The sequence below is a fragment of the Phyllostomus discolor genome, chromosome 6 (assembly GCF_004126475.2).
Source record: "Phyllostomus discolor isolate MPI-MPIP mPhyDis1 chromosome 6, mPhyDis1.pri.v3, whole genome shotgun sequence".
Classification (NCBI taxonomy): Eukaryota; Metazoa; Chordata; class Mammalia; order Chiroptera; family Phyllostomidae; genus Phyllostomus; species Phyllostomus discolor.
Window position 1 is genome coordinate 20997216 of NC_040908.2, and position 21949 is coordinate 21019164.

The following is a 21949-nucleotide window of genomic DNA, read 5'->3' on the forward strand; positions in this document are numbered from 1 at the left end:
ACACTCTGGTTTCCAAAAGCTGCCAGGCCTTTGCAGGTTTCTTACTTGCCACTAGTTACTAGGCTTCAGGTCACTATTCCTGTTTTCTCCTTTGTTTCTCTGACTTATCAATTCTATGGCAAAGGACTCCCTGTAACTTGGATTTTTTGAGCTAATACATCCATCTGAAGACTCTCTCCAGTTCTAAGTCTGGCTTGAATGTCCATAAGAAGTCAACCATTATCTTCCTTCCAGGTGGTTCTACCTCTGGAATCCCAGGAAAGATGGTGACCTCCATATTGTCCCTTGCCTGTGTCCAATCTCTAGCTTCCCCTAACCCGAACACACTGCCTTGAAAAAAAGAAAGTAAGAAACACAAATAAAAAAGCAAGACCCAGTAATGGCTATTTCTTTTTTTGAAAGGAACGTGGTTTTCTCACTTCTGCATTTTTCCCATCACCTGACCGTGGCTTTTCCTGTTGAGCCCTACAATGTTATCTGCTGTGTTTTAAAAATGTCTTTATACTTGCGTTTGAACAGAAATATAGATAACCTCCTCTGCAAAGAGTGGAAAGGGCCTTTTAACACCGAACAATGATGACAGTTTGTTGGCAAACCCCACAGGGGAGTGCCGCCGCATAGTTGGGGTACAAGAAACAACCATGTTTAATGGTGCTGTGCGGCTTGCTTCTCTTGGATTTTGCTACTATCAAATCTAGCATATTTTATTTTAGTTTTATTGATTTGAGGGGGAGAGAGAGGACCAGGGAAACACCCCCTCGTTGTGCACTTGTTTACACATTCACGGGTTGATCCCATCCCCTGTTGGAACCTGCAGCCTTGGCGTGTGGGGACAATGCTCTAACCCCACTGAGCTACCCGGCCAGGGCTAGCATATTTTAAATGGTTTATCACTTAACATGTACAGTCATAGACCTTAAGGTATGAAGTCCTTCTGAGGTCACTTAACCTGACCTCTCCACAATTGCAGGCATTGCGTCTACAACGTCCTTGGAAATGAGTCATCCCAGCCCCTCCAGAAAGGTTTACCTTCTAGGAAATAGGGTGCTCATCCCCCCTCTCCACTGCTGAACATCTTTTCTACAACCCTCTGATAATCAGTGATGGTTAAGGAGCCTCTTCCCTTCCGAGGGACAAAGGCAGATGACTGTAGAAGTGTTTGGTTTTCTGATGCCAGAGACTGGGGAATATTCCACTGGTTTCTTTGGCTTTTCTGTTCAGGATTAGAGTGGCTAAACCAAAATATTTATAATAAGTATAAATTTGTTCCGCAAACAGAGGATTTCAAAGGCATCTTTGTTTCCTTTCTCCTCACACTGCCGTGCTTTTAACTTTGGTTCATTAGTCATGATTTTCAGGATCCATTTGGCTGCCAACCTTCCTGCAGCCAGATCACTGTGGGTCAGAAGGTCTGCTGGCCAGGCCCACCTCACACCTGCCACAGGACCCGATTGTTTGTTTTTTTCCACACGGATCCAAGTCATTTTTGTTAATTCACTAATTTTACCGACTCCGGTACTCATCCTGTGAATGCATGGTGGGCCACGACAGTCCCTCATCTGGAGACACTTTTCTGGCAGCTCCAGAAGACAAACGATGCCACCGGAAGCATTTTGCATCACTTCTCTTGCTTTTCTTTCTTTTTTTTTTTTAAAAAAAAAAACTGGTTTATCATAAAGAATACTAGGCAAACGTCGTCTTTATTGATAGATTCACAATAAATGAACAAAAAAACAAAACCCACCATTTTTGTCCGTGAGTTTAGGGAAGAAAAGGACGCTGTCAGATGACCTTAACGGTGCCAGAGATACACGGGTCTAGTCACGTCAAGACGTGTGATAATCCAGCCTTTGGCCTTACTCAGGGGAGAAAAATTCAGCTCTGTTACTTTCCATTCACCCCCTCCCATAATACAGCACCTCGGCGCAGAGCGCGGCGACAAAACATGCCGAACGTGGACAGTTAAGATTCAACTCAAGCCACAGCAGCCCCCAAGAGTCCCCCCCACCCCCCCGTGGTATATTTATCGAGACCGTTTAAAGCACTTAATTAATTCACCAGCAGCTTCGCTGGAGGCGCCTCGAGCTTCCCGAGACTCCATTACATAATATCTTTTACAAAGTCTCTTCCCAGCTCGAGTGGAAGATGGATTCTCCTCCAGTTAGCGAATGTTCCACGCGTTTGCTTCCCTTTCCCGGGCTTCGGTCCGGAGGGTGCCCCAGCCCAGGCTGCAGCAATACCCTCGGCCCCGAGCTTCTGGGGACCTTGTCGCTGTCCGAACTCAGAACTGGCTCCGGAGGTCTCGCCCTCGGGGCTCCCAGGCAGGCCACGGTGGGCAGGGTGCCGGCGGGCGCTCGGGACGCCGCGACTCTCGCTGCTCGCCGCGAGCGCCCCAAAGCCTGAGCCGCAGCGCGCCCGCGGGAAGAGGCGCGCAAAGGCTCGGCCGCAGGGCCGGCTCGGAGCTCCGGGCTCCGGGAGGAGGAGGGGGAGGAGGAGGAGGAGGTTTGCTCGGGAGGAAGGGCCGGGCCGCCGGGGAAGGGGGCGGGAGGAGGAGGAGGGGGCCGGCCGGGCCGGGAGGGGTGGGGGGGCAGCCAATGAGCGGCGCGCGGCGCGGGGGGGCGAGGGCTGGGGGGGGATGAGGTAGGAATGGGGGAGGGCGCAGCCCGGGCGGCGGAGGCTCCAGCCATAAACAAGCGCCGGGAGGAGCAGCGCAGGAGTCGAGCGGGGCGCGCGGCGCTCACACAGCGGACCTTCTCTGCTCCACCGCGCCCACTCGGCAGCTCGGGAGGCGGGGACCGGCCCGGAGGCTGCGCCGCGGCCGCGGAGAAGCAGAGGGAGGCGGCGCGGCGAACCCGGGCTGGAGCGAAGCGCAGCCGCCGCCGCCGCCGCCAGAAGTTTGGGTTGAACCGGAGCTGCCGGGAGGAAACTTTTTTTCTTTTTTCCCCTCCCTCCCGGGAGGAGGAGGGGGGGAAGCTACCGCTGGCGCCAACGCTCGTGGGCTCGGGGTCCGCGCGGCCCGCACGGGGGGCGGGGGCCTCGCCCCGCTAGGGGAGGCGCGCCCCGGGGGCCCCGAAGGGGGCGGCGAAGACCGCGGGCTGCGGGTGCTGCGGCGGCGCGTGTGCCCCACTCAGGGGAGGGCGCCCGCCGCGCTCCCGGCCCGGCTGCGAGGAGGAGGCGGCGGCGGCGCAAGAGGATGTACTTGGTGACGGGGGGCAGGGGGCTGGCCGGCTGCGGGCACCTCCTGGTCGGGCTGCTGGGGGTGCTGCCGCCGCTGCTGCTGCTGCTGGCTGGCTCGGGCACCTGGGCGCTGGTCTGCCTGCCCTGCGACGAGTCCAAGTGCGAGGAGCCCAGGAACTGCCCCGGGAGCATCGTGCAGGGCGTCTGCGGCTGCTGCTACATGTGCGCCCGCCAGAGGAACGAGAGCTGCGGCGGCGCCTACGGGCTCCACGGAGCCTGCGACCGGGGGCTGCGCTGTGTCATCCGCCCTCCCCTCAATGGCGACTCCATCACCGAGTACGAAGTGGGCGTTTGCGAAGGTACGGCCTCCCGTGGCGGACCCCCCTCCTACCTGGCCCGCGCCATCCTCTAGCGCTGAACAAAGTTTGGCCGAGACTTTCCCGAGAAGAGAGGATTCCGCAGGGGAAGGGGAGGCCCCCGACCCCGGGAGGGAGCCCCCAGCGTCCCTCCTTTCCCGCTCACGGCCTCCCCCCCACCCCCACGCCTGGCCCGCCGCGGGCGAGGTTGGATTTCGTGGGTGGAGGCAGGCAAGTTGGGGGATCGCCCCCGGCCGCAGACAGACTCGCACGCGTGTGGCCATTCGGCCTTGAGCTGGGTCGGGTGGCCCGGCCCTACGCCCCGAGGTGGGGGCGCCACGGGCGGGGGGCGCCGCGGTGCCCTCGCGAGCCCCCCGGGGGAATCCGACCCCTGCCGCCCTCCCCACGCTGGCGCAGTGAGGAACCGAGTGCCGCACACCGACCGCGAAATCCTGTGTCGGCGGCGGAGACGTGTCTCCAGCTTACTCCCTGTGACTCTTTTATTATTTTTTCCTTGTTTTCTTCCTTCACCCCCTTCCTCCTCGGCTTATAAATCAATTGCGGCTCCAGCGTGTGTCAGCCCAGGAGAAGTTACATGCGGTGGTTACTCATTTATTTCCCTATTGAAAACGGTCAAAGGCTTCCTCTCCTGAATGAAGGGGGGAGGGGTTTGCACCTGGGAGTGAAAAGTTGTTTCTACTAGTGGCTGCTTTTGGGGATCAGATATCCGCGTGTTTCCAGTCGCGTTGCTGCTGCTGCTGCTGCTGCTTTTGGTTTGTTTGACAGCGAGGGTGGTTCTGCTGGGTTCTTCCCTAAACTGCGTGCACCGCGGTGCCAAGACGGATGGGAGGAGGAAGAGATTAGATTAGTGGAGCCTCCCCGCTCTGGAAGAACCCCTGTGAAAGGGTGTTGTTGGCCTTGCACCCGGCCCTCCTGCCTCGGCCCCGGCGTGCCTGGTCTGATGTGGGGTCTGGGCAGAGGCCGTGAGTTATTTTTATTTGGCGAATGGGCAGGACTCGCGGGCACCAGTTAGACGCGGGATCGCGGCTGGGGCTGACGTTGGGAGGATGCTGTTCCGGGGCACCCTAGTGCCTGAGCGGAGGAGCAGCAGCAGCCTCACCTCGCGGGTAGCGGCGAGGAAGACGGACAGGCACCCTCGGCACCTTGTCCCTTCCTTACTACTCACAGCCAGCGCCTAGGAAAAGGAGGGTTTATTCCGGAGCATCCTTAAGTGTGTACGGTGTATTGTGCTGGCAGAGTGGAAAGAGGGTAGCAGCCCTAGGGATCTGATGGGTCTGCTAAAAGGCTTGAATTCTGCAGTTTTCTTTAAATACACAACATGCATATTTATTCATACCTGCGGATTTTTGAGTTCGGACAGGAAAACCCCCAGAGGGCGTCCTGGTGGGCGGTAATGAACAGAGGGAACACTCCTCAGAAGGGACATGCGCTGCACCCCTGGGACACTGGGTTCGAAGAGTTCATGTGCCTGAAATACAAATGCCTCTCACCTGGTGTTAAGTCCCATTTTATAACGTTTTGATGTATCACATCAGGAGAACCATCCAGGAGATTAAGTTTTGATACAATGTAGGATTTAGGCTAAAAGATGCACCTTTGGACCCTGCCACTTGTTACAAGTTACTGAAGCCAACCTCCCCCCTAAATCTACAAAGAACAAGCAACGTGAAACAGGGTTAAATGTAGTGGAAACTGCTGTGCTGGGAGAAGGTTCTCAAGATTGTAACCCTGGTTTTCTTTCTTCGTGATATATTCCTGGTGAAGGAAACGTGGAGCCCAGGAAGCAGTCCCAAGAATCAAGTGTTTTAGCAGCAACAGACCCGTGCCAGGGTCTACAGTGATTTTGGCAGTGTGTCGGTGAGCCTCTCATTCCTCCGAAGTGATGCGATTCCTCACAGCTTCCTTTCTTCTGGTAACACCCCATGCACTTGGTATTAGCCTTGAAAAGGCCAGGAAATGTTTGTTGCCCTGATTGTATCTGAATTCGTGTTCTCTAGCAACACTTTTCATTTAGCAGGCCTGTCTTCCACTACCGAAATTGAATGCCCAGGGCACTTTTATTTTATTCTTATTTTTTCATTCTAAAAGCAGCAGTAAGTCACATTCTGAACCCATGAAGCCAGAGTTAGAAGGACCATGTTACCTGGGATGATATAATGGTTGGGTTTAGATATTTTCAAAAGTGTGCCTAAAATGTCCATATTTCCACGTTACTACAAGATATATGAAAGACATAGCTTAAGTGAGTCACCTTTTTCCTTCTTTTTAAGAATTAGGGGAATCTGTACATGTCAGTAATTATCTAGGAGGTGCTGACTTTCTGTTTTGTTTTCCTGTTACTTTGGAAGAAATTTCTCAATGGCCAGTGTTTCCCTCAGTTTCAGTTTTTTTTTTCCCCCTGAGAGTCATGCACTGAAACATGACCATCACAACAAACATGAATAGGAATTGATACATTTTGTTCATGTTGAAGTCTCTTTTGCTGCAATTTTTGCACTAAAATGACCCCTACTGGTTGTATCTGTTAATGAAAACTCTTTTGAAAAGCTTTAATTGACTCCACTGAGAAAACATAGTGCATGGTATGGAAATAATATGACTAACCTACCTGCTTTCGATGACATAATTTAAATACAATCACATTGCTCTGTTTGCCAACTTGCACTGATTTTTATTTGTGTTGCTTCCCATGCTGCAGTTTGTGGGGGGTGGTGGATGGAGGGAAATCATGTTTTTTAAACCTAGTTCACAAAGTGAGTTAGATCAATTAGGGCAGAAATGGACCCTTTCCAACTTGGGGTTCACTCACTGCCTCAGGTTGTTAAGGCATGCCGGCCCGTAGTAGGCTCTCAATAAACGTGCATTGGGTAAATGGCTGAACAGGCCTCTCCACAGAAAGAATACCGAAGAAAAAAATATGTTCTGAAAGGTTAAATAGTGTGAAGAGCCGGGTCCTGTGAATCCCGTGATACGTACACTGGAACTTCTTTTAGGCACCGCTCAGATTGTCATTAAGTACATTCTGATTATTCTTTTTTTTTTTTTTTTTTAAGATTTTGGCGAATGCACTTTAAAACATGAGTTGCAGTCTAAAAAGTGTGTGCCGGGCCTTGGGAGGACACAGGTCCCTGCCCCATTTCAGGTCACCTGGTGAGTCTTCCTGTGCCTTTGGCAGTATCCCACGTGGCCTGTTTCTCGGCTTGGCTGCCTGCCTCCAGGTAAATCGCCTAAAAGCCAGAGAAACAAGTTTGGATTCTGAACTCTGGAGAAGGACACCGGACGGGAGACCTCTTCAGGAGATCAAAGACAGAGCGTTAAAAAATGACTGAAGTGGGGTTTTCCAAGGAGGGACATTTTGATTGGACGGTGGGGGTTATATTTTGAGATAAGGGGGTGAGGACCTTTTTTTTTTTCCTCCTAAAGTGGCCTAGTGCTTGCGCTTCGGTGAGGGGTGGGGCCAAGGTGCAAGGCAGTATGATAAGTCTTCTCTCTTTAAGTACCAAAGGGCAGGTGATGGCAGGAGGTCGACTGCGTGAGCACAGAGTGACTTGGAAGCTGGTGGACACACTACTGAGTGGCTCAGCCCTGAGGACTTGGTTGTATTCGATCCAGGTGATCCTTGTTGCAGATAAGCACCAACTTTCTTCCCGGGGATCGTTTCCTCAGTGGCATCATCTTCATGGAGCATCTGTGTTGGCACTACAGCCCTCTAAAAACTGCCCCTTTCAAGACACAGTCCTCCTTTTATTTCCCCAGGTATTTTAAACTTTCCTTCTCCCCACTTTTGTTTCTTTCATAGGGCAGTAAGTAAAATCAAGGAAATGTTCTGGGTACTCACACAGAACAGAATGTGGTTTTCTGATACTGTTGCCATTGGAAGATTATAGCTTGTCTTCTAATCACTGCAAGACATTTATTGAGTAATAGGTTTCATTTTCTACCTCAAAGTCTTTAGGTTGAGTGAGCTTTTCCATGCCAGAGAGAGAAGCAAGCAGAGGGCCCATAAAAATATATTAATAGGGTATGGGAAGAGAATCCAATGCAAATAAACAAGGAAATAATTAGTTCTTCCTGAAAGTAAATATTGACAAAACTCGGAGAGACTATTCACTGCACATATACAAATGACAGGACTTTCTGACCTTCACTTTGACTGTCGAGCTCACAGAATCCTCACTGGTATTGAGGAGTCCAGTCACATAAAACACTTGGCAAAGGAATTGCATAAGCCCAGAAAGTCAAAAAATAGCAAGTCTGGAGACATTTGCAGCCATTAACATATCTTTATCAGTGACCAGGGCAGTCTACAGGCCATATGTTGGCAGTGCAGCTGGGAACAGATAGGTTAATTTATGAAGAAAATGATTCAGAGCTCTGCTTAACGATGGGCATGATATCCACCTGTAGGAGGGGCTTAATGATTTGGTGCAGGTGTCTGTGTTTTGTGGGGCTTGATTAGTGTGTAATGATCTGGACGAACTCGGGAGCAGCTTGGGGATGCAGGAGGCAGGCATTATGAAGTTGGGGAAAATGGCTAAAACAGATGACCCTAAAAAGGCAATGGAGTAGGAGGACTAAAGAATGACAAATGGGAGAAGGGGAAAATATTGAATTCGTCTTAGGGCAACTATGTCATCCTTTGAAGAGTAATCCAAAACACATTCCAGACATTAATCGTGAAATTCCTGAAAAAGGTGGTTGTGTTTAACATCTTTCAGGCTATAGCGCGAACATGAGAGATGGCGTAACTCCTTAGCGTGTAAATGCCATCAAGATAGGAGGTGGTGAAGTGAGTGGAAGGTAAATAGGTTTGGTGAGGCAGGTTCCTGTAACTCTGCGTTCCGTACGGCCCGTGCAGTATCAGGATCGTGGAGACGCCCCAGTAAAGCTCAATTAATTATTTGAGGAAGAAACAGCGGACTAGCCAAGCGTGCATGAATAACAAACTAAAAGCTTTTCTTCTCAGAGATTGAATTCTCCACAGCTGAATTTTCAGAGATCTGACTTGTCTTCGCATAGAAATCAGTCACTCATTCATTGATCTTCCGCTCTGTACAGGGCTTTCCGCTGGGGCTGGGGAGCGGTGGGGGCAGAGCCTGGGGGCCTCTAGGGTGAGTTCTGCACCCTTTACACTCTTTTAATCGAGATAAAGAATAAGGCAGTAAAGACTTAAGTCCACACGATGATGTACGTTCAAGCCAAGCAGAAGGGATTCTGCCAGTCTGCATGTGATTAGTTGGTGAGTGAAATATGTGGTTAAAATTTGTTCTAGGAATCACAGGATCTGAGATGATCTTCTCATCCTCTGGTGGCAAAGCTGAAAGGGAGAATTCAGATTTGCACTGCGTGTGAGAGAGAGTATGAGTATGCGCTCTTTTGGGTGGGGGAGGGGTCCCTACCCACTCTCCTTAGAGCCTGTGCAATACAAAACAGTGTTTCCCAACATCTGAGAATGAGGCTGCATTCTTAACACTTTACTAGCTGTGGTTCAAAGTGGCAAGCTGCCTTTTGAGAGTGATTTTCTCTTTGTTCTGGCTTGTCCCACCAGGCAGATGAGCGTGGGCAGTGAACTGGGAGGTGTCCCTTTATTGGCATCTCCGTATTTCACCCACTCTCTGCCTCTGGGCCCAGCCAATTAGCCTGGTCAAGTCACGGAAAACCTCTGTGCTTAGACAGGGCCTCTTGTGCCTTATGGACAGAGGAATGGTTGAATATACTTTTCAAGTTAAGAAAGCCCTCAAGGTGAACACTAGCAAGTGTTCATTTGGGGCCCACATTAGAAAAACATCCAAAAAGATCCCTTTTTCATCTGTTACAAAATGAACAGGTTTCACTCCCTTAACTCCCTTCCCCTGATTAATTGCCAGTGTGAAACACGGGGCTCAAATCGGCACTGTGCTTCTCCGTGCATCTCGGTTTTCTCATCTGTGGAGTGGGCTAATAATGGATGCCTGTAAGGCTCAGTGAATGAGTCCCTATGAGGCACTTAGAAGAATGACTGGAGTAGACAGTAACAGCAAAGCTACTAATCATATAAGTGACACAACTGATACAGGCTGATTGTCTTGTTCTGCTTCATCCTCATTGACCTGAGTAACCGATCATCAGTAGTGAAGGAGTTTGGATTCTCAGGAAGGGAGCGAATTATTACTGAGTTCGCATCCCTCCTCCCAACACCATAAGTGCATCGAGTTAAAAGGCTTGTTTAAAAGCCTCTGAAGTTATCTGTTCCTTTTCCTCCTGAAGCCCATTTGTTAGACTTGGTCTAAATAGTTCCTACCAAGTTGGTATATTTTGGGTGAAAGTAAAGAAAGAGAGATCTGAAATTTTCTTCATTAACTTGTAGACATTGTAAACGTATAACCATTTATCTGTGGGCTAATATTTTATTTGAGAAAGAGGGGGCACCGAAACTTGCCATAACCAGTGACGTACGTTTTCCTGCACATGACATGCCGGAGAACTTGGCTGCTAGCTCTTGGAGCGCTCACATTGACGGTGACCACAGGATTTGGCCTGGCTCGAGCTGTGGAAACAGCTTGTCTTGCCTGGGGCCCCACTCCCACCTGTCACTGCAGTTGGTACAAACTAGGCAAAACCAGAGGTCAGACACCTAACCAGCCCATTGCTTGGTTTACTTTCTAGCCCTCCCCGTTCCCCTGCCACCCTTCCACTCACACATATTTACTGAGCAGCTACTACGGGGTCTTGTTTTGGGTGCAACATGGTGGCGATACCACTTCTCTGAGCCCGAGTTTCCCTATCTGTTCATAGTGACAGCTACCACCTATGTTTGCAGGAAGGATAAAATGAGAAACAGACTGTGCTCTTAAAATTTTAATGTGCATACAGATCACCTGGGGATCTTATTAAACAGGCAGGTTCTGATTCAGGAGGGCTGAGGCAGGTCTGAGCTTCTGCATTTTTACTAAACTCCCAGGTGAGGTCAGTGCTGCTGACCCAGGGGCCACACTTCTCTGTGGCAAAAAGCTGGCTGGTACCAGTAGAGCATGTGGCACCAAGTGTGGCCTATAGTAACACCTATTATTATGATAATTATTTCTCAACCAAAATGAATAAGACAGGGGCCCTGCCTCCACAGAGGCCGTGGAGTGATAGTAGTCAGTGGAGACAGTTAATTACAGGCCAAGGCAGCTACAGCTGAGCCCGGGAGATAAGTGCTGGGCCTCTCCGGAGAGCTAAGGGGGTCCTAACCCTGACTCTGACCATGAGGAAGAGTTGGTGGGGGGTGTAGCACCAAGTAAGCCCCAAGGATGTTTCCTTTTCTCCCTCCGTCTGAGGGTTTTAGAAAATAGGAGCTAGGCCTTGGGGGGCCAGATAAACCTCTGTCCAGATCTCAGCCCTGTCGCTGCTTTAGCCGGGAACATCCAGCCTGCTTAGTCGCTGGGGCTTCGGGCTCCTCATCCGTGAAAACGGAATTTTAATGGCTTTCTATCCAGTAAGTACTGTGGTGAGGATAGGAGGGAATTAATACATATATGTGTTACATATATTATATACGTGTGTATAACAGCCAGTAGTCTTGCTACCAAATAGATTTTGAAAAGATTAATATTTTAATTTCCATTCTGTTTTCCATTCTTTCTCCTTCTGTGTTAGCTTTTTCTTTCTGTAAGTTTGGTTTTTTCTTAATTTAACTTACGGACCTAGAGAATATTATGTTAAGTGAAATAAGCCAGTCAGAGAGACAGATACTACATGATCTCACTCATATGTGGAATCTAGTGAACAAACTGAACCAACAAGGACAGTGGGGACAGACTCATAGATGGAGAGCAGGATGACAGCTGGTCGGGGGTGGGGGGAGGTTAGAGGGGGAGGGATGGAGCAAAATGGAAAAAGGACTCATGGACATGGACAACAGTGTGGTGATTGCTGGGGGGAGGGAGGCAAAGGGGACTAAATGTAATGAAAAAATACAATAAAAATTAAAAATAAATAAGAAAAATATCTGTTTTGTGGACACACACACTTCCTCCACAGAGGACTCAGCTGCAGAAATGTGGCCTCAGGTGCTTGTCAGAGAAAACAGGCCCGTGAAGTGCTGAGGACAAGGGGCTGTGCGCCCAGGTTTCTGGACCGAGAGAACATTCGGTGGTCTGGCCTGGGATGACTGTGCTTCCCAGCCCCCTGGGGTTCCAGCGCAGTGTGGACATTTGCTTGATTTTGCGGTTTGACTCCTTTACTTCCAAAGAGCTATTGCAAATTAGTATTTTTTAAAAAGTGACATATCTTAATGTTGATGGCATATGGTTTCATGAAAGTGAATGAAATTTCCTTTTGTTAAAAGTTTGCTGTGAGTTTCCGGACGTCACTGGAGATACTGGAGATCCCAGGGGTATCGCCCAGGCCAGATTGGGATGGCTGGGGTTACGGAAGGAAACGGCACAGGCCCGGCTGGCTCAAAGGCAAGGTCAGGCTTGGGAGTGAGCAGGAGGTGGGGGCTGGCCCAGAGTCCATGCGTTACTTACCTTGGTGCCACGCGTTCCATCCATCTTTCCTATAGGCTAACACTGCAGCCAAACTATGGATTTGCATTGTGGTTCCCCTGGAAAGTCTTTGCACAGCAATGGAAGGCTAGAAAAGAGCACCTACAATTAAAATATCTGACGTTCTTGTCTCCTTATTTCCTAATGTAGTTTAGGTCCCACTTTATAATTCTGTCCTCATGCCTGGAAGTATTGCTTTTTTATCCAGTAAATAGGGTTGGAGTACTCAGGAGGCAGATGCTTTGTATTAGCTGTTACAGAACAAGGAGAAAGGTCTTGCTGAAGATACAATCCTGAGAGAGTCAATGGTTGACAACTTTGTTATTTTCTTCTTGACAACCAAATCTTATTATAACAGAAGCTGATGAGTATCTCTACTAATTGATTGGTATTTAGTAACATGAAACCTACAAGCAAGATGAGATAAACTCCCAAATTTCAGGGTTTCATTTAAGTATATGTTTATCATACCTATCAAACTGAAAAATAACACCCTAGTTTGAAGTATGCTGGAAACATTTATCTTACAAACACTTAAAAAAGAAAATTAAGTGTTAATTATATTTTAAGGTGTTGTCCTTTCACATTTCAATTTCCTGAGGAGGTTATTTGAAGAGTTTCTCTACTCCGGAAATTTTAGCTAAGTCTTTAGCAACCAGTCACTCTGGCTACAGCAGGTTAAAAAAAAAAAGATATACTGTAGGCTGTAACTAGAGACCATGCCTGTCTTGTTTAGCATTTCAAAACAAAAACCATAAACAAACATCTCAGATTCAAAACAGAAAGGAATTTCTGGCAGGGCAGAAGGAAACCTGAGCCCATGAAGTCCTGGTCTATCAGAGGTAACTTATTTAGCTTCTTATCCAAAGCCACGAGCAAAACAGTTCACAGCTGTGATAAAGCAAAAAGGCATCTCAGTATAGGAGACTTGTGATACCTCTTTTTTAAGACTCCAAAAGACCTGCCAGAATGAGGCAAAGCCACCTTGAGCAAGTTTGACCTGACCCGGACTTAACAGTGTTGAGAGTATGTTCGTACGTACGTATAAAACCACGTCAGCCCTGGGCTGAGCGAGGAGTCACCCACCATCCATACAGGGGGTATGGACCTCACAGAGGGCGCGAGGGACATTTCATCATCTTGTCAAAGGCAAAGCTTGAAAACCTTCCTATTGTTTTGCACTTTCCATAGTTTGGAGCTTTGCTTTAGGAAAAAAAAAAACTGTAAATGACATTTACATTCTGAGTGAGGAAAAGAGATAGATTGCAGACAGTTTTATCTCTGAAAGCCAAAGTAGAGGGATTATTGAATGGTTAAAGACTGGGTGTGCTGTTTCTTTTTCAGAACCATGGAGTTGTCATGTTGCAGACAAATTTTAGGAACGTTTATTACCACTATCTATGACAACATGAAGGGTCAAATTCTGTATTTTAATCAAAAGAATAAATGGATTTGTGTATATCCTAGCTTGTTGCAGGAAGCATTTAGGCTGCTCAGAAAGGTGAATATCACAAAAATTCTGCTACCTGAGGATGGCTTGATAAAGGAGAAACAATAGCCATGGCTTCCAGGTCCCCCCTCATCCCTTAGGGATTGGAATGAAACCTCCTCAACTTCCTTTGACTTGACTTTGCCTTAATGTGTCAAAAGGGCATTAAATAGTTACCTGCAAGAAGGTAGGGGAACTAAACCAGATCTCGTAAGGCCTTTCTGGTCATAAGATCTATGTTTCTATTACAAAAGAGTGCTGGGCAAGAGACAAATATTACCTTGTGTTTGCAGAGCTAGAGAAGGAGAGGGTGGTGAGTGTCTCCTGGATCCTTTGCCAAATGCTGTCAACAGAAGAGCTTGCAACAGGTCAAGAGTTCTCCCATAGTTACCTTTAGTGGAGGGGGTGGGGACAGCAAAACATCGTTATCTGTCGGGAAGTTAGTGACATCTTTTTAAGTGTTGGCAATCTTTAAGCTTTATTAACTGGCCTAACCTGGATTCAAGGTAGAATGTATGCCTCTCTTTTATGTCGGTGCTGGCCCGCTGCTTTTGCTCTCTCTCCATTTTCTCATTTACTTCATTAATTATTACGGCTCTGAGGTAGGTGGGTGACAGATAAGGAAAGGGAGAAGCTTGAGCAAAGACAGGCCAAAACTTGCCGAAATTCACATGCTCCTTTCTGCCTCTGACACTAGGAGGGTTGAGTAATTGCTGTTCCCCCTAATACTGCAGGCAGCAGCCAAATTCTCAGCATTCTTTTACCTTTGCTGCTGTTTTCACTTGCCAGGGAGTCTCCTGCAGGAGCAGACTGGATTTAAAGAAACATAACAGGAACAGTGCATGAAAGCAGAGGCACTGGCCGAATGGGACACCTGGGTGCCTCGTATTGGGAGAATGAGATGATGGGTCTCTGCAGAAGGACCTGCCACCAGCCTGGCCAGCTCCCCTACCCTCCCTGCCTCACACCTTCCCGGCATTACCAAGCCAGCGAGGCTCTTTGGAGTGCTTGTGAGACCGCAGATCTTCACTGTGTTTCAAGTTCAGGCCAAGAGCGAAGCTTAGAAAGTGGTCTCTTGGGGTCTGGAAAGTTCACCCTTCCTGTGCACATTGCCCAGTGGCAGGGCATTGAGCAAAGTGGGGTGCTGTGGACCTGTGGCTCTGGAATTGGATGTAATATGGGTTATTCTAAAGAATGTGACTCTCAGCACAGCCCGCGGCGCACACCAGCAATCAAATTGCTTTGCCTTGTGGATATTACATTTTTGCCAAGAGCAGCCTTCCAGAATGAGGTGCTAGTTAATTCCAGTTGGGCATTTATTCGCTAACAAGTCTGCTGAATGCTAAATACTCCATTTGGGAGTGTGTGACATGAGAAAACTCAGCAGCTAATTATTATGTAGATCTCTTCCATGATTCTTGCTTGCAGTTCAATTACCTAAGCTGCTGGTCCCTAGAAATGTGAATTGCTTGGTTTTCTGTAATATTTTACTTTTTGCTAAAGATTTCCTTTTTGATTGTTTTTGCTCCAATTTGGAAAACTGCTGTAAGTTTACGAACGGGGTGGACATTTCATGTTGTTTAATACAAAACACTTCTAGTAGAGTCCTGTGGCCACTCTCTTCCCTTCTTTTCTTCTCTAAGATAATATCAAAAGTTGTATCCCGTTCCGGACCTTATCCTCTCTCTTCCTGGGTAGATTTCTGGACAGCTAATAGGAGTGGCGACTGAAATAACCATTGAAGGGATGGGTGTTCATTTACTAACCGGAGCTTTTGCCTAAATAGATTTACTTTACTTTCTTTTGGTATATCAATAGGTCTTTATTTGGTTTTCTTCCTGCTTGGTTGGTGCATATTAGCTTGAGAACTTAAGCTGCGGGGGCAGTAATGAGAGTCTGCCTGCCTGGGGTCAAACACTTCTCTCTTGGAAGCAGCCAGTGGGTGCAGTGTGTGTTCGCTGCCTTCAGAGTCAGTGCTAGAAGGTCCATTGGGTACCTCCCGTGCCCACGTCTTTGCCTGTGGTTTGGCGCTCCTTTCCTGGGGACTCCCTGCCATGACCCAGTGCGGGCTGGGGCACAGGTGCCCTGTAAGCCATTGGAAAGGCTGGCTTTTCCAGCAGTCTTTTCATGTACCTCTGCGTTCTTCCCAGCACAGCTGCACGCAGTTCTCCAGCCATCGGTAACCCAGATGTTAAGCGTTGGCATCAAGCGTCAAATTCTCTGTGAGGACCCCTTGCAAAAATGGTGTCTGTGCTAACAGGCGAGCAGAAGGGTTCTGTAGAAATGCTTGGAGGGGAGTGTTTGCCCGTATATAAAATTCATTTGACACTGTGGGATATGACACTCTGGATCAGAAAGTGCTAAGACTTCATAAAACAAGGATCTCTGCAAGGTGTGGGAGACTTGCTGGCCTACAAAGATATGCCTAGGGTGGTAAAATATATCTGTAGCATCAGCAGGTAGGCCCCTGGTATAGCTACTGTGTAAGTGATAGAAAGCTGTGCTAATTCCTTCTTTCAAGATGTAGATAGTTTGTGCCTTTGGACCTAGAGTTCATGCATGCCTACATGCATGTGTTCCGTCGCTGCTGAGGGCTCAGCACAAAAAATACTTTGCACTGTATTATGGATGTGCCGAAAAACAAATTAAGTGTACTCTTTACTCTGTGTATCAGCAAACTGAAAATGACTTAAAGTGCTTTGGCTTTTAAACTCTCTTGTTAACTGGGAGATCTGTATGTAGGCAAGTAGAGTTCAGTAAAATTACTAACTTCATGTTTTTGGTGATTGGGACAAAAGTTTGATTATCCTGAAGGCAGCGTGGGATGACTTTTATAGTAGGTTATCACTAAATGTAGTTTTTGGCCTCGTAGAGGAATTTCAGATGTGATAACAAAAAGGAAAAGGAGAAATTTCGGGTGAGAAATGGAATACCTCTGTAGGAGATAAGCAAAACAAAAAACAACATGTTTTTTGTTGTTGTTGTTGTTGATGTTATTGAAAGGTGATTAAATGATTTTCAAAGACTATGTTGGGAAAAGGTGAGCCCTCAGCAACCATGTTTATTGGCTGTTTATTCAGGAAATTGTATTCAGTGCTCTGGAAGGAAAAAGGAAAAAGACTCGCTGCCAACAGAGTTCTGGAAAACTTCAGGGAGATAAAGTGCTTACATGCTTTAATAGCATTAAGCATGTCTAAAAAGAAATAATATAATTACAGCTACATTTGGCACTGAGAATGGTCCATGTATTATATTTTTTAAATTGTGTGTGAATATGTATGCATATGCCCTTGCGTCGGAAATACTCGGGCAATACCGTTTCTGGAGAGAATGGAAAAGTAGAAGGTATCGGGAGCTACACACAGAGAGAAAATGGGGATGACTTCCAGTAAAGAGGAAGAGCGGACTTTTCTGTAGCAGGGAGATGGTTCATATGCATAATGATTCCAACTTTACTTTCTTAAAAAAATTATCATAGTTTCGTATGCATTTCACTGCCCTTCGTGCCTCAGTCATTTGCATGTTGTTACAAAAAGCCCCACAGGTAAGGGGAGCTTAGAGTCCTAAATTCAGCATCTGACTGTTCTCCCGAGGTTTCGGCTTTCCAACTTCATTTCAAGTGTGTCTTCAACAGAGACCCCTTTGAGAACTCCGAAAATCAGGAGGTACGTTGGACACACACTGTAATATCTGTTGAAGCCAAAGATGTGGGGGCAGAGCCCGCAACTGGAAAATAGGTGTAGTGTTGGCCTTCAAAAGCCCAGAGTTATCTTGACATCCTTCTAAATGTGCTCTCCTCCTTCAACCCTTCCCGTGTTCTGCTGGTTCCTTTGTGAAGCCTTCCTGCCCTGCCCAGGAAAGAATGCCCTCCTCCCACCCCCAGTGCCCACAAATAGCACTTTCTCCTTCCCTCGCTGTAACACTTTTCACACTGTGTAGAGTTCGCATTTCTGAGCGCGGCCTCCCTGTGATCCACTCCAGTGCCAGGATTGTGTGTTATTCTAGCGCTTGGCACATAGAAAGATCTCAACGAGCATTTGTTGACTAAATCTAGACTCAAGGTCATCCAAGATGTTACACAAAAACTTTTCCATCTGCACCGTGGGGTTTGCACTGTGGAGACGGAAACAAACGACGGTACCAGTGGAGAGAGTCCCAGTGAGAAGTCACGTTGCTGCAGAAGGAAGCTGGAAACCCGTTAACCGGGCCCGGTCCTCTTCCTCTCCCCCCTGCCCGAAATTCTCCTTAGAATTTAGTTTTCCAATTTTACTGTGATGGGTTCCTTTCAGCTGTGTTTATTTTGGCAACTATTTAAAGGTATTTTATTTTTACTCGTGAAGCCTTTCCTTGCCAGTTTGTCATAAAGGTGTCATCTTGCATTCACCAGCCCTTCATCAGCTTGTAAGAATTTACCTCGTGGGTGGCGGCTTATAACCTTCTTACCACCAGGGACCTGGTGCACTGGCCGGCTGAGATGCAGTGGTGATCAGCTGCTTGTAAACAACTGATAAACAATTATGAATTACTTTATAGATGCCCTTCAGGTGGCCATTGACTAATTGATTGCAATAAAAGAGACTTTTATATTTTCAGGAAATCCAGGATTTGGGTCTTAAAACATGTACGTTGACTGATCAGGAGGGAGTGTAATTTAACGAACATGGATTGAAGTTTTCGTGTCAGGCCAGTGCATGCAGCAGCCTATTTACTGCTCCAGGTGATCTCCACATGTCCCGTGGAATTTCTCTGGGGAAGGAAACCCTGAACCCCCAGCAGAAGGGTGGAAGCCTGTGACTGTGAATAATAAAAGTGCCTCACAATGGTTTGAACAGGAAGTCCACAGGAATGCAGTATAAGGAATTTAAAAAGCAAAATCCCATTTGGATTTACTCCAAACCCTATGACTTCAGGGACTGAGGAATTCTTGATGACTCACGGACAGAGCCCCAACTTGCTGTTTAGCAGAGCGGGGTTGTTCCTCCTTTCGTGCCAGTCACGAACTCCTAGTTTGTTTGCTTACTTTCTAAAAGCCTTCAGGTGGTTTACCAATTAAGACAGCAAGACATGAGACACTTAAGGGTACAACAGCAAATGACAACCTTTGGGTGGTACATTTGGCACTCAGCCAAATGACCTGTGTAGCTTGGTTGGGTGTCGTCCCGCAAAGCGAAAGGTTGTTGGTTCAATTCCCAGTCAGGCATCAGTGTTTCTCCCACTCTCTTTCTCCCTCTGTTGCCCTCTCCCTAAAATAATAAACACAATCTTTCAAAAGAAGAAGAAGGAGAAAGGTTTGGCCATGATGAAATAGACAGGGTCATAGACACGTAGACACAGGTGTGAGCTCAGGCACCTATACCCTTTTATCACTGGCCAGTGTGCCCACAGGGCCCTGTTTTCTTGGGGCAACTTTAGTTTTGATGTCTCTGCTGAAAGCAGCTTCATCTTCTCCACATTTAAGATGCTCATCTCCCACTTGATGATAGTTCATAATGTTGTTGTCTTGGTTGGTGTCTCTGTAGTCACCTACTTTAGAACCTTTTATCAATTGCAACTGTCGTTAATGAAAGTGTCAGGAAGGGGGGGAGGAGAACCAAGAGTTCTCTTTCTTTATAATGCCATGGAAAGTGAGGATTCTAAGCAAGGTAGTTTTTTGAGGGTCCACTATTGATTGTCCTGTGACTCTAAAACTTTCATGTGCCTTCATTGGTGTTGAAAATTTGAAAGCCAGCACCCAGACCTGGGAGCAAGACTGTTCCACTTGATGGTGGGCACTGCCCAAGTCAGAACTGTGTGTATCTTAGAACCTGTGATTCTCAGTTAATTTAAGGTAGTAGTCGAAGGACCCAGAGCTCTTCTTGCTGCTGGACTGAAGCACAGCTACCCTCAGTCTTCAATAGAATAAATGAATGGAGGCAGAGCACTGGGAAGCACACTTGAGGGAGGGAGTGGCCCTCAGGTTGAAGGTCAAGGTAAATAGTGCTGGTAACTGAAAAGTAGACTTCCTGGCAGGCGAGAACCGGAGAAGTGGGTGCGAAGTGCAATCACCAAGAACCATTTTAGCTGGAGAGATTGCTGTGTGTCCCCGAGTCCCCAAAAGAACCTCTCAGAGCTATTTGGGGGAAATCGGTTTCTGGAATTGGCCTTTGACTATCCTGTCATGCCTACATCTGGACCCAGAGGCAGTGCGTGCGGGGGGAAGGTCACCTTTGTGCTAGAGGAAGCAAGCAGATGGGGCTCTCGGAGGGGTGGAAATGAAGCCGCCCCGCGACCTAGGGAAAGCTTTGCAGGGGAGCCAGCAGACTGGCAGAATGCAGTGGGAAGGCGTCCCCGAGTCTGTGTGTGATTTAGAGGGAATGGACGTCTGTCTTTCATTACAGTGGAACACTGCATCGTTACAGCGGACAGCTGCGCACACTTTGCAAATCACGTGGTGTGTGCAGATGTACACATCCATATATGTAACATGCACACACATGTAAAAAGTACCCTCAGGGTCCACGTTCCTGCCCTGACAGTCTCCTTCTGTCCATTCTTCCTTGGTGACAGATGGCATTTGCTTCCCATTGCAACCGTTAGGTCCTGCGAATGCCAACAAAAATAAAAGATTTCTGTCTCTGGCCATCATTAACGTATTTGTATGAAGAAGTATAGGTAGACTCTCTCGTGTGCGTCTTGCATGAAGCTGTGGGCATCTTGGCTCCTGTGTCTTCTCTTCTGTAATTACATCAGGTTCACAGTTGCGGGTGTTCTGCCCATGCCTTGCGTGGAGAAAGGTGGCCCATCAAAAGTAGAGAAATTCTTTAGAACTTTTCAGACTCAGAGATTTCTGGAGCTCGGTTGCAGGTGGGAAAGGGCCCTGCCTTGTAAAAAGAGACCCACCCAAAGCCCCTTAACGGTCCCTCAGAAAGGCGTTACCTCATTTCCCTCTCTGAGGTTTTATTTCTTGAACATTTTATGTCCCATAAGTAGCTACGTATGTCCTGGGAAATTTTTAGGTCCTCTACCTAAGAAAACTGTTGTAAAGACAAGAGAACTTTACTAGACAGTTTGGGACATAGAGAAACAGTGATCCGGATGCTCCTGTTCCAGTCACAACAGGCTTTGTATTTTCGTATTACGTACACTCTGTTGAGTCTTCCTTTCGCCACATACTTGACCAAACATCTCGTGTCTTGCTTTTTTTGCCCTTAAAATGATATCCAATGCATCTTTCTATGTGACTGTGTAGCCTTCATTATTATAACTTAAACTGATGAGTGCAGGTGTAGTGACTGCACATTTCAACTTTATTTTCTTTCCCCCCTTCCTCCTGGGACTATATAAAAGGCAGGAAGCGGGGAGGGGGTTATTCCAGGTGAATTCAAGAGAAAACTCTGTGTCTTGTACTTTGTCTTTGTGAGTGCCTCGGTGCTGGAAGCCGAGGACCACTGTGGTCTCCCTTCCCTCACTAAGGATCCAACCACTCTCCACCTGTGTGTCTGGCCCTTGCGTCTAGGGCTGGGGCGTGAGGATGGTGGCCCTTCATTGTTTCATCTGGTCTCTTTGCTGCCACCAAGACTGTTTTGACGCTAAGGACATTGAACTTTTTTTTTTTAACCTTTTCCTCTGTTAAGTCATGAGCAGTAGACTTTGGGCAAATAGCCAGCCCTCTGGGGTAGACACATTTTAATTCTGTTGCTTTTTTTTTTAATAGTTCATTATTGGAGTGCAAATGTTTATTTAGTATGAAAAATGGATATAATTAACTGTATCCTAACTAGGGACTGGCTATTAACTTCAAGATTAATTTTCAACCTTTATGCTTTGCATGCATGTGGCATATGCTCTTATTACCAAGGATTTTTATCTGAGGATTTAAAATAGTTTTCCACTTCTACTGTTTTATAAATGAAAACCAGAGGCCTTGAAGTTATCCAGCCAGTTATACATAAAATTTGGAAAAACTTGGATCATTTTCGGGGTTAAGTTTGTTGAAATTCTATGAGGAAAAAAAAAAGACATTTTTTCCTTGTATTTTTATTGGCTGATATATTAATAAGCAGTTTTTACAAGTCAGATACTGCCTCCATGTTCAGAAGGTTTATATAGCATCCATTGTAATATTTCAGATTCATTTCTCTCATCTTTATTTACAAATAAAAATTCTCACTCCAGACCAATTGTGCAAACAGTAAGCAAAATGAAATCACCAGGCTTCAGATATACTTTATATAAATTTGAAGCACTCTTTGGTTTATGAAAAAGACAATTTTGATGACCTCTTCCATACTCAATTACTGTCTCTGAATTATACGTTTTCGAAAGCGTATAAATCATGAGTGACACCTACCAGTTAAGATATTCAACTGAGGACACACTGGCCCTTTGCCGGGCTGCTCGTGTGCTGACGGCGGGGC

The 21949-nt window shown here is 47.1% G+C and overlaps 1 protein-coding gene and 1 long non-coding RNA gene across 3 annotated transcripts in view; one reads left to right on the forward strand and one right to left on the reverse strand.

Annotated features, from left to right (window-relative positions):
* Window positions 1–2906: 2906 nt before the first annotated feature.
* The window catches only part of CRIM1 (cysteine rich transmembrane BMP regulator 1), a 180320-nt gene continuing 161277 nt past the window's right edge, over window positions 2907–21949 (forward strand). The window contains exon 1 of one of the 2 annotated variants that reach the window (XM_036027850.1): window positions 2907–3536. In XM_036027850.1, the coding sequence (XP_035883743.1) occupies window positions 3194–3536 (343 nt within the window). In that variant the 5' untranslated portion in view covers window positions 2907–3193. The remainder of the gene's footprint in view (window positions 3537–21949) is intronic. The other variant, XM_036027849.1, reaches the window with a different exon arrangement.
* Window positions 12695–14685, reverse strand: LOC118501053. Its single transcript, XR_004903620.1, has 2 exons — window positions 13834–14685; window positions 12695–13267 (listed from the first exon to the last, which is right to left on the reverse strand). It is a non-coding gene; the product is annotated as an uncharacterized LOC118501053 (long non-coding RNA).